The following is a 13,284-nucleotide window of genomic DNA, read 5'->3' on the forward strand; positions in this document are numbered from 1 at the left end:
GGTGGGGTCGTGAAGGTGGTGGTGATGACAATGAGGTTACCTAATGGTAGTTAGGAGAGGGAAAGGTAGGTTAGAGGAAGCATCATGGATTGCATCATCGTCCATAACGTAATGTTGGCCACTAGTTTGAAGATTTAATCTGATGTCATGTAGATGATGCCCAGTTGCCGTGTTATGCCACAAATACTATGTGGCGTCATGTTTCCTTTTAATTACGTTGATTATTTATTATTACTACTCCCTCACTATAAGTATTTTATAGAAGAAAAGTATATATTTTTTTGAAAAAGAAAAAGTATTATTGCTAGGAAAAAAATATTACTTCTTTATTTCATAAATATTGCAATAAGGATGAAATTATGTATTTTAAAACACATTTTATATGCTAAATATCTATAATTATATAAGAGTAAAAATTATAAAAAGTTGATATTATGAAAGTATTTTGCGAGACAAATCTAACAAGACCCTCACATGACTATATTTTACTTTACGTATAAATCATAATATGTGGTCAAACAAGCGTAATGAATAGTGTAAAAGTCCAATTATTGCAATATTATTAGAACGGAGTAAGTATAAATTTGCAGGTTTTTCCCATGTACTTTTGATTAATTGATTGGCAAGTGACCCCACTATCACTAATTTCGTCGTGTTTCATAAATCATAATCAATACAATACTCTAATCATCATATACGAAGTAATAAACACCGAATAAAATTAAAGAGTGAAAGAGTATACGTATAAATTATAATATATGGTCAAACAAGCGTGATAAATAACGTAAAAGTCCAATTATTGCAATATTAGCAGAACGGAGGAAGTATTTGCAAGTTTTTTCCATTTACTTTTGACTAATTGATTGGCAAGTGACCCTACTATCACTAATTTCGTCGTGTTTCATAAATTATAATCAATACAATACTCTAATCATCATATATGAAGTAATAAACACCGAATAAATTTAAAGAGAGAGAGTGTACACATAAAGTTTTATAAGGAAGATAAGGTTGTAAAATGAATTTGTCAAAAAAATGAAAAAAAAAAAAAAAAAAAAAAAATCCAATTTACTATGGAGTACGAGTACTAAGTAGAAAAACCTCTAAATTATTGTCCGACCCCATCAAATATAAGATACATGACACATGCCAACGTGTTTAATTCTTTAATACGTAGTATGAGAGAACTCTATGAACCCATTTTGCTCCAATTAAGGATCTATGAAAAATTGAAAGACTGGATATTTTCCTAATCATATAATTAAGGAACATAGTCGACTTAATTACAGGCCTTCATCGTCAAGAATTTTTTTTAAAAAAATCAATCTTTGACGTTGCGAAGAGAAAATCTATGAGCACTAATTTTGCGTATTAAAAATATTTAATTAAAAAATACTTCGAAGTCTTAGGTCTATCAAATTGTGAGTAGAATAATTTTCGGTCCCTTAACCTAGAATAAGTCTATCAAATTGTTATTTTAATTTTTGGTAGCTTAATCTTTTAATTCATAACAAAAATCAACTTGAAATTTATAAGTCAATTCCAAACACCCATGTATACGGGGTTCTTCTGCACATTTTGACTAAAGACTTAACTCCATCAGAAGAATCATTAGTACGAATATATAATCCTTAATTAAATAAAATGATTAAAGAACCTCATATTCTTGTGAATTGATTAACACAAAAACATGTTATAAAAATAAGGGCAAATTCAACTCAAAAACATTTACTCCAATATTTGTAATTTCCCCAATCAAAATCTGAATCACCCATATTTTTAATTCACAAATAATTATTAAAAAAAACCACAAAAATGTAAAAAATAAAAAAAATAAAAATTGAATAGAGCAGATGGGAAATTTATTTTTGTTCTGACTTTCCAAGTTTCATGTTTTTCATGATTTAATAATATTAAATGGATTTTCATTCAAAAAAGTATAAAAAATTAATTAAATAATGCCTCAACTGTCAGTAATTCAATTCATTTCAGTAGTACTCCATATTGTGCATTTTTCATCGATCTGAGTTTTTAAATAAAGCAAAAGAAGAGGCATTGCTGGAAAGATATTAAAGTGTGATAAAAAAAATAAAAAAAAAATTGACAGGCAAAAAAGAAGTTTTGTAAATGGAGCTTTGGAATTAGATTCTATAAGTCTAAAAAATGCAAAATCAGCTCCTTTCATGAACCATATAATGAGACGGAAAAGTGTGAGATAGACATCAAAAGAACATGGAAGATTTTTGCAATACAATATTTATTGTTCTCGAGTGGAATATCTTTAGAATATCTTCACCAATAAGATATTTGTACTCCGTATGTTATTCCACACGTTAGAAATTAAATCTCACATATTATTCCAACTTCTTATACTCTGTAATCAAAGGTTTATGGAGTACGTGACACAGTAATCTTCCATTAAAGAAAAAATTTCCTAATGAAAAAAGAAACTAAGAAAAAGATGGTTTACATTATTTTTAGATCAGGGTTGGGTTACTGTCGTCAATAAAGACCATATGCAGTATCAACAAGTTGTCGATATTGCTCTATGTTAGGCAGTACTATCACTGGTTACCAACCCATCAGCAATGTCATCAACAATTCTATAAAACTACAACAGCAACACAGAGACTTCAAAAACATGTACTTGATGCTGATAATATGAAAGAACTGGTTAAAAAGGACAGTTAGGGAGCAAGAAGAAAGCGTACTCAGTCTTCCACCCATCGAACTCCATGTTTTGCCCAGAGATAGTATGCTCCCTCTGGACCTCTTCCCCCTAAGTCATACATTTCTGGACTAATGTTTTTCTTGCCGATCTCTTGGAGGACAGGATTAAGAATATTCCATGCAGCAGCAAGCTCATCACTTCTCATGAATAGATGGTTATCTCCATCTATAACATCGAGAATAAGGTGTTCATATGAATCAGGCACCTCAGCACTGTACCTAAAGATGATGCAATCAGGAAAGAGTGAGCATATTCCAGAGAAAATAAGTCAAATACATGACGCTCGGACTCTCCTGGGAGTGTGACGTTAGTTAACCAAAAACAGGAAGATCAACACTTTCCTACACCCATGTACTCAATATACTCCATACTTAATACATAATATTGCAAATTATCACTTCCAAAAACATTAAAGCAGTACGATTAAGGATTCGCATGTGGTTTGTTGGTAAAGATTGTGTTAAAAGTAGTTATGCTTTATATTCCCATCATACAATTCCTAGATGTACCCCTTATCCTATGTTGATATGATGATATCATAACTTTGGAGTTTGGACTCTCAGGCTCGATTCTATTTGTTTTATAATTATCTAAACTTAGTTTATCTAATCTCATTTCGACTTTGACGTAACTTATTTGTTAGTGTGTTACTGTAGCAGAATTTTAATTTTTCCAACTTATCTAAACTTATTTTGTTTGGATTTATCTGAACGTAATAAGTTTGGAGGGGGACCAATATTGAACTAAGGTAAGTTGGGCATGAATTAACATATTTTTGCACTCTATGAAAATCCTACGCCCAGTGATCTCTCTTTTATCTAATATGATAGTCTGTCATATTTTTCAAGTACCTCTTCAACTAGGCCGGATATGCAAGGCGCACCGCCTAAGTTACAAGAGGCATTGCATTCTCAGTAATAAATTGAATACGTTGAACAGGGACTTAAATCCATAACTAAACCAGACACTTGATTACTTGAAATTTGAATCCAAGACTGATTATCATACATCCAGTCAAAGCATAAGATTAACAAGAGATTTTAAAACATAAGCTTACTTGTCTTTGTAAAGCAAGTTCAGTTCTGAAGCATCCAGATGCAAACTTAAGCCAGGAACCTTATTATTGACTCTGATCAGAATGGCTTCATCAGGAACATCTTGCAATATCAATTCATTAGTGGCAAGGTCAATATTATGCCCCATACGCCTTCTGTAAATGTTTCCTGGAACATGATCAAACTGTATACGTATTTCCATCCTACAAATACAAATACCCTAAGTTCAGGAATCAAATATCAAGCCACTTGGGAGATCTAATAAGTGTTCCACAATCAATGCATCAACAGTATCACCATACGCGATTAGTTATTTCTAGTACAGTTGAACTTGGCTTATGCATCGATTCTCCATATATAATTAATTAATCAAACCTTTCTTTCCTTTCAAAATTTCAACAAAATTGCATTAAAATCCTTATTAAAAACCGGGCCTATTAAGTTTCTCTTCCATGCTATACCTACTAGTATCAATCCTAATGCTTACTAAATTCTGTTTTCTTGTAGCTCACTGTCCATCCACTTTCCAATCTAATAAACTTGGTGGTTCCAGCAGAGGTGAACGTATTATATGCTGAAATCAGTGATATAGACACGAGGAAGAAGAGAATTAAGGGGGAATTTTGTTAAATAGTTGCATAAGCACTGCAATTAAATCATCACCAAGGAGAGTTCCTAAGCCAGGCTTTTAACTGGATGGATGCCTCCATTAACAAGCTAAAACAAATACGAAGTAGTGAAATTCACTCAATTTTTTTTCTAACTGAAATTGCACATGTACAACATTTTCTGACTTCCGCATCTCCAATTAACTTCATACCTTCTTCCCCTAGCTAATGTGAACTGCCTAAATTGCAATACCAAATGTGCCACTTCCCCTTACCTAGTACGTCCAACCAATCACAGAGTTGAAGCTTCATTTGCCACACATAAATTTTGTCATAATTGATGGTTGGGGATAGACCTGGTTATTGGGCGAGTCAGGTCATGACCACATTTTATTGGGCCAACGTGAGTCGCGGGTCAACAGAAGGTCAATAAACAAGCAAGAAAAAAGAATGGAAGATAGAGACAAAAGTAAGCATTTGTAAATACATATTTATACATGTAAGTTTTATTTCATCTATTTTCTTATCCACGAAATTGGGCTAGCATTTTGGCCATGTACTAAGCTTGTCCGTTAAAGGACCCTGCCAATAAACCCTTTAACCTTGATCCAAACCCTATAACCAAGTCTAGTTGGGAAGGCTTTGACACAGTGACACTTATCAATCATCAACAAAAACATAGTACATATCAACCCAAAGATAATTTTGTGAGGATGGCATTTCAAAGTAGTAGGCCAAACTTTGACTGTTCATAAGCTACAAGAAATGTGTTCATATGATAATTACAAGTGAAGGCACAGCTTTATGAACAATCATCCAATAGTGATTACTTGAGAGTTCATTATAATTGTGTAAATTTCAAAGTGGTGGGCCTGTCTTTGTCTGTCTCTATAAGCAAACAAGAAGCATGAGTTCAACAACAATTGGAAGTAAAGGCACAACTTCATCTACTGAAGATTGATAGATTCTCCGTCTCTGAGTGCTTGGACAACATCATTCTTTATACACAACATTCAAATTCTTTCTTAAAGGAGGGGCAAGGATAGGACAGCAATTCAAAAAAAATTAGAAATTTACTGATCAAAATTCATTTTCCATAGAGCATTTAGTGCAATAAAGATAAGTACATAGGGGCAGTAGCAAATTACTAGAAGACATTCACTCAAATGTTTCTCAGCAATGCTTCGGTAGTCACATACCTGTGTGAGACGAGTCCTGTCCCAGCTCTGATCAGAAATGGCACACCATCCCATCGTGCATTATTGATGTACAAAGCTGCTGCAAAGAATGATGGGGTCATTGATGTCACAGAGACGTCAATTTTGTCTTTGGACATAGCCTTGTATTGTCCAAGAATGACATCTTTAGGTTCCAGTTTACCAATTGACCTCAGAACCTTGACCTGCAATTATGCTTGTCTGTAAGTAACATGCTTGCATGTTATGACACTAAGGTCTACATAAGACTTTAAGAGTAGCACACCTTCTCATTTCGGATATCCTCACCATCAAGACTTATAGGAGTTTCCATGGCAAGAAGTGCTACCATTTGGAGTATATGACTATGCACCATCTCTCGGATGACTCCATAATCACCAGAATACCTGCACAGGAAGGAAATTTCAAAAGTTATGATTAGGACTATGGGGGAAGACACATACTGAATTCGAATTAGAAAATTTGAATTGTGGATCTATATTGCCTTGATTGACTCTCTAAAATCAGTTCCTCAGATAGAATAATCTGCACATAATTGCATTAAAAGTCATTTTGTTTATTTCCAGATTATGAAATAAGCCTACATAAAGAGAGGAAGATATATACCTGCACATTACGTATAAATTTACGACTCCATAATGGCTCAAAAACTAGATTAGAGAATCTTAAAACAGTAAGGTTTTCTATAAGATTTCTTCCCAGAAGATGGTCCATCCTGCAAAAATCCATTTTATCAGGCATGTAGAAATACTATAGGACAATCACATACAGCAAGAATACAGGATATTAATAAACACCTGTATATTTGCTTCTCCTCAAATTTCAAAAGAAGAGAGTTCGTCAACATATTAGAAGACAAAGCATCTAAGCCGAAGGCCTTTTCAGTTATTATACGGTTCCATCCTATTTTTGTTTGAGATTTATCAGCGATACAGGATGCAACATTTAACATAGCTTCTTGTGGCACTGACAGGTAAAAGATCCGATTTGCTCCACGGTCTCCCTGAGAATAGACAGCTTACATATTTAAACTTCAAATAATTCCATCATAGACCTCCTATAGTTGTAAAAGAGACTTTATTCATCTCATATTTATCCGTTTATCACAATTCTGAAACAAGAGCGTCAATCAAAATCCACCTCAATTTGCCCCATCCTTGCATTGAGCTTCAAGATTCCTTCTTGGCTGTCATAATCTCCGGCAACATAGTATGTCTTGCTAAGAAATGAGTCTATTTTGCTCCCACAGTTCTGCCTGCACAACGAACGAATGAGGAACATGGCGATGCATGCATCTACATGGAATTAATTGACCATCAGAAAAGATACGAGAAAAGACAAATGGAATAATTCACCATGCTCCAAACCAAGGGCGAAGGGACGGGGGGGCTGGGGGAGGCCCGGCCTCCCCGGCCCAAATTTGCGGCCCATGTATTATATCTTATGGCCCCCCTTAAAATTAGTAATATAGTATTCAAGACACATATATGACAATAAATATACCTTGTCATTTTGGTTGGGTAATGTTTTATTTTCCCAAAGGGGGCTGGGTTCGATCCCATCTCTCACATATTTTTTAATTAAAACTTCTTTTTATTTTTATTTTTTTGAAAGCTTTCAACTAAAACTTCTTATTCAAGGTGGGTTTGGGTTTTGATAATAAAGCCCAAATCTCCCAATAACTTAATAACGTGAAATTAATATGTTTGGAGGGCAATCATATTTTGAGTTTCAACTCATCAATTACTATTGTTCAGTAGCAAATCAACCCCATAATTTGAAATTCTTCTTTTTGATTAATTTCTTTAATTATGTAATTTCATTCAATTAATAAATTTCTTTATGCTATTTACATGATTGTGATTAATTGATTACTTGCTTAATATGTTTATTATTTAATAATTTTGGCTAATTTTTAATTTATTGAATGGACCTTTAGGATAAATTTTAGGGTTATATGCTACTTAATTTGAGAATTGTTGTTTTTGTATTGATATAGGTTAAATCATGAAATCAAAAACACTAGATTTTTTTAGAGATGTTTTGGTTTTAACTAATTTTTTTTGTGAAAATAAAATATTAGTACATTTTAATTTTTTTCCATCAACCTGTTGTCTAATAAGTCTGGCCCCTAGGACTTGAAAATCCTGGCTTCACCCCTGCTCCAAACCTCAAATCACCCTCCCCTTTCCCCAAACAAATTACAACAACAACAACATCAAAGCCTTAATCCAAAATGATTTGGGTTTCCCCAAACAAATTAAATAAAATAAAAAAATTGAAATATGTAAACACAAAATAGAAAGAAGAGGAGTAAGGTAAGGGACTTCAAAGCAACAGAACATAACATGGAGAATTTTTTTCTCACAAAAGATGTTTCACTAAAGTCGTTCTTGAGCGAGCACACTAAGACATAAAAATCCTGCAAACTACATGGTGACTTAGATTCCTAATTATTTTCTTCTTTGTTGAGAAAAGTAGACAAGATAAATTTTTTCCTATTAATATGAAATATATTGATTACTTTGTGAAATAACTCTCATTTTCACTTTCACCTCTGTAGGCTCGGTAATGTTATTTCCTTGATTATTGCCTTGATCATGCAAGGACAAGAGCAGAATTAATAGTTTCAATCTCCTATGATCAGGCTACATTCATTGTATTTGTGATATCAGTAAGATTTCCTTCAATTTTTTTGTAATGCATCAGCATAAGCCTTTCCTATTAAGCTGATGTACCCCAAAAGCAAGCATGGGGGTAGTATGGGGAATGCAACCTGATGGTCAGCAATTCAGTTAAAAGATGCCTTAGGTGTGAAGTCGGTAGAAATTCAATGGATGGGTGGAAATGAGTGTAGAGAAATAACCATTCAGACATTTTGAGATAATTTTCTCTTTCTTCATGAATTTCCAGCCACTCTGAGGTCTGGGTTATATGTTGTATTGCTCTATTGGTGATTTCATTACTTCCGTATTACAACAATCATCAGTTTCACAAATTTTCTTCTTAATTTCTTAATTAAATTCATAATACATTAGCACTGTTCAATAACATTATTCTGCCACTTGGTCAAGGAAGTTAAGCAATTTTGTTCTTGTAGCTGTGAATCCTGATCTGAAATTTGCACTATGTCACATAAATATACCCTCTCTAGGTCTTGCCTTGCGAAACTAATATTAACTATTACACCTCAAACTCTTAAGCATACTGCCATGAAGGCCTATTTCAGAGCCTTTGACCTACTCCACAAGGCCAGGCTACATGGAAATTGAAAGCCCCTCCCAGCCTACACTCCTTTTTATATTGTTTACGCTGAACTGATACACTTAAAAACTTAAAAGATCTGGCCCTAACTTGCTATATTCCCTCAATATATACTACCTTGAAAGGTCAATAATAAATAAAACTCAGGCTTAAAGAACCCCACCGCACAATTTGACCACAAATTCCTGTTATCTCCTTGTCTCTTATTATCTCTGAATATGCTCAACCTAGGCTCTGAGGTTCAAAAAAACCATACAGTTGCACAATATCAATTACACCTCAAGTCTCAAACCAATGTGGGTATCATATTGTGTTGGCAAGAATGCCAGTTTCTGGCTAGAACCATAAGCTGCTTTGAAATAGTACAGGATAACACCCCACCAACCCACCCCATCCCCCCCCCCCGCCCCCACCCCCCCTCTCTTTATTATATGTCAATCTATGCTACTTCAACTCTTCGAACCTGTGGCAGACACTCGACACTGCAACAAGGGTATGGAATCCTTACCCGACACTTCAGTTATCTTGAACCACATAATTGTAAGAGAAACTGTAAATATAGGGGAAAGGAAAAGAGGAGTATGTCGGATATCTGCTCACAAAAAGCTTGAGATATGTTTTCAACAAGTCTTAACAATCATGATATGTTCCCCCACCTGACATTCATAACCATGTCTGAGTAACATAATGTCACAGTACATGAGTTGGGAGTGAACCACTGCATCACATGAACAAAAACGGAAACCCTTGTATGCTTCCAGCCCACCTATATCTGATCATCCTTGTCAAACTCAAGATTAGCTACAACATTCATCTTGTTTACTTCCAATCTTAAGCTAATTATGTTTAATTGCTTACGAGGCTCAATGAAACCACTAACATCTCATGCATCAGGATGAGCGGAGAACTAATTTCACTTGCTCTATCCAGGCCTAGGATCTTACCCCTCATCAATGCTGTAGGCATCAGTAGCTCTTCTTCCAGTGCAATTCCATATCTTTCAGTTAATGGACCACTTTATGAAGCAAAAGCAATGTTTCGTAGTATGTGCATATAAAGTTGTTTATAATTGGGAACAAACATTTTAATAGACCATAAGCCAAACCAATCAAGGTAAGAGGCCATACTGATGATCAACACGACATGTCAAAGTTGAAGCTACTAGGGATCTCAGGTCTCCATCTGTCAGAATTTCTCTGGAATACCCAAATATTCGAACATTCTGCAATCAATTAAATCATAACTTAGAGATGGCAATGTCAAATTTGGTCAGATATAGTACACAGGAGTTCCAAAGCTATCATGGTGATTAATACATACAAGAAGCCAAACCAGTGGACTCTTTTTTTACCAAAAAAAAAAGCAAAAAAAAAGTCAAGAACAGCTTCTCAAATTATTATCCCTCTTGTCCCCATTCCCCTATTTTCATCCTCGTTCCGCCTCTAAACTTCTTACTCATGCTAAGTTTCATTAGTTATAATTGCTACTTGCTGGCAATCCTGGGCACTCTATCGTCTTAAATGTGATCAAAATTTACTTTGACAAAAGAAATGAAGCACTCATTCACTAACATCTGCATATCCAGCTTCTATTTGCTGATTCAATAGGGTAATGATCAACCAATGAGGTAAATCAATACCAAGTTCATGAATTGACTTCAGGTTCTGATGACAGATTTGACACAGCAATATAATATGATAAAGATATGGTAATAACAACAACCAAGTAAGCCAAAATGAACATAGAAGGGGTCCCACCTCAGGGAGGAAGCCGCTGTAATATAGAGCAAATAATGCTGGAAATATTTTCTTCCTGGAAGGGTCACCTGTTGCTCCTATAACTGCAATACTAAGAGACACTGCCTCAGCCTCCATAAGAGAGAAACCAAAGGAATTTGTTTGCATAACATTTGAAGATCCATATAATAAAGACACTTTTGGAGACGAGTTGCGAATTGAGCTTCCCTCAGGAATTGAAACATTTCTTGTTTCATCAAGTGAGTCTGCAAGTTACATTTACAAATTGTCAATTCCTTGAAATGTCAAACTAAAATGAAGAGACAATTGATTTCCCAAAGCACAAGAGAGAAGGGAGAACCCTAATTTGAAACCACTTAAATTTCATAAGAACTTTATTGTTGTTATCTCCTCTCTTAATCTAGTAACTTGTTATATGAAAGCTGATAAAATATGCTAGGCAAGATAGTAGACTCTCAGCAGGTCTTTACCACCTGTTTCATCTCGAACCTGATTCACGGATGAAGAAACTATCCTCAAAGAATCAGCCAAAAAATTGCGGTCAAGAACTTTTGATGTTTTAAGTTTGATTTCTTGTCCATATTTTCTGTTGCACAATTTTATGTTCAGATTTTTTTGAATCCAAAGCTTCAAGCCACGGAACTTGTGGCAAAAATTGCTAGCATGCCCACATAAAACAAGATTAGCTGTTGGGGAAGCCTGGTAATCTCCTGCCACCTGAAAATTATACCAAACAGAACATAGAGTCTCCGGTCATCTTACAAAATTGCTAACTCAAGGCATAACATGTTACCAGGATTAGAAGCAAATATATAATCAAATGTAGGTACACTGAGCCTTCTATTTGTTATATAGATGGTCCTCTTGTGTCGGGCAAAAAACAATATAACATCTAGACAGGAACATTTGCACTCTGAAAATGAGCAAAAGTTTCACCAAAATCAATTGAACGACATTGGTCACTTTACTTTCTCCCACCACCAAAAGTAGTCATCAAAAGTACAAGTTCGAAACGATGAGGAAGTATATGCTCAACAGCACATCTTTTGCTTCTCTTTTTTCAGGATAAGTATGCCTAAGAACACGTCTTTATGTCACTACTAGGAACAATTTGTAAAACATAAGGTGGCGAGTCCAACATAATGTTAAAGGTCAGCAGATTATAGAGTTATCCTAATTAATTAGACCATAAACAGCAATTAAGTCATCCAGATCCATAATTCCATACTCTAGAATATTGTTAGTATACCACTATATCCTGCCTTAATCTACAGATTGTTCCCAAATAAGACGTATTACACCCGGCTATATCAAGTTCCAACCTACAATAATTTCTCAATCCCCAACGCGTCAACTGTGACAGACTGACAGGCTTAGTTCACGAACTTCCCAGTTCCCACCACATGTTGAAGACAGTTCATATTAAGACTTACATTCAGGCCAACCAAATCAGAAATAATTGTTCAAAGAAAAATACCTTTTTTAGAAAAAACACAAGAAGCTAAACTTGTCAAAATTCATGGGACATCAGTTGAGAAACAAACTTTGTCAACTATATATAATAGTCTACTTGGACCACCTCCTTTCCACCCCAACTTATCCCCACTAAATTCCTTCACCTTGAGACTTTCAAATCCTAAATTTACTTCCTTTTTCATCCAAATAAATCAAATTTAACCAAATGATTTAGGCTTTCTAGCAAAATGTTCCGTTCTTATTTCCCAACATTTCAATTTAAATTCACAAACATATATCAATCAAATATAAACATGACACTAATTAAATTGTTATAACATAATTAGACAATCACATAATCAATGAAACATATGAACATGATACTAATTAAATCATTGTTAAAACATAATTAGACAACCACTAAGCAAAAAATTAAAGCTTAATATTAAGAAAGAGAAGATTTCAGCAAAACCCCACATCAAAAAATTGAAAATTTTAAGTAATCAATGCAAAAATCTAACCAAAAAGCAAATAAAATCACAACCCCATTATTAAAAGACTAACCAGAGAGCTTTGACGTGGGATTAAAGGTTGTCTTAACAAAATTTGGGTGTGAATTGATGAAGAAAGGGTTGAAAGCGACATCTTGGTTTGTCTGCTTTCAAGATTTATTGCATTTAAGTTTAGGAAATTTAGAAACTTTGATGAATTGATGATAAAATTCAGAATTAAGAAGTGGGAAGATTCCGGCGAACAGTGAACTTTGTTGCCCAGTTTATGAAACAATGAAAGTTTAGTCCAAAAGATGCTCAAATGCAATGAATAGTGTAGTGTTACAACACTTAACGGAGTACAAATGTAAGTTAAACCCAAAACGGCAAAACCCTTTCTTGGTGAGTCTTCATACCAACACGTATCATTGGGTTTTGGCCTTTTGGTGAAAGGTTGAACACTCGAACTAAAGAGTCAAGAAAATGAACAATCGAGCCGAGTTTTAGTTTCTTTGATACTCGTATTAAGATGTATTGTATTTACTTGATTTTTTATTTTGAATAACTTATTACAAATACAAATATGAAGTGTTACGAAGCATTATATTCACTTGATTTTTATTAATATTAGTAATTTTTCTAATTGAATTATACCATTTTTTGTAGTAACTTATCAAACGGATTTCTAATACCCACTATTTTTTGG

The 13,284-nt window shown here is 34.3% G+C and overlaps 1 protein-coding gene across 1 annotated transcript; it reads right to left on the reverse strand.

Annotated features, from left to right (window-relative positions):
- Positions 1-545: 545 nt before the first annotated feature.
- On the reverse strand, positions 546-12,989 carry LOC110736542 (glucose-6-phosphate 1-dehydrogenase 4, chloroplastic-like). Its single transcript, XM_021916776.1, has 12 exons — positions 12,652-12,989; positions 11,106-11,349; positions 10,633-10,877; positions 10,003-10,097; positions 6,752-6,866; positions 6,409-6,614; positions 6,218-6,326; positions 6,096-6,136; positions 5,877-5,997; positions 5,594-5,796; positions 3,789-3,989; positions 546-2,949 (listed from the first exon to the last, which is right to left on the reverse strand). Exons 1-12 carry the CDS (start codon positions 12,730-12,732, stop codon positions 2,712-2,714), a joined length of 1,899 nt encoding a protein of 632 aa, XP_021772468.1. The 5' UTR covers positions 12,733-12,989; the 3' UTR covers positions 546-2,711.
- Between the last annotated feature and the right edge of the window lie 295 nt (positions 12,990-13,284).

This window comes from Chenopodium quinoa, unplaced genomic scaffold, assembly GCF_001683475.1.
Source record: "Chenopodium quinoa cultivar QQ74 unplaced genomic scaffold, ASM168347v1, whole genome shotgun sequence".
NCBI lineage: Eukaryota > Viridiplantae > Streptophyta > Magnoliopsida > Caryophyllales > Amaranthaceae > Chenopodium > Chenopodium quinoa.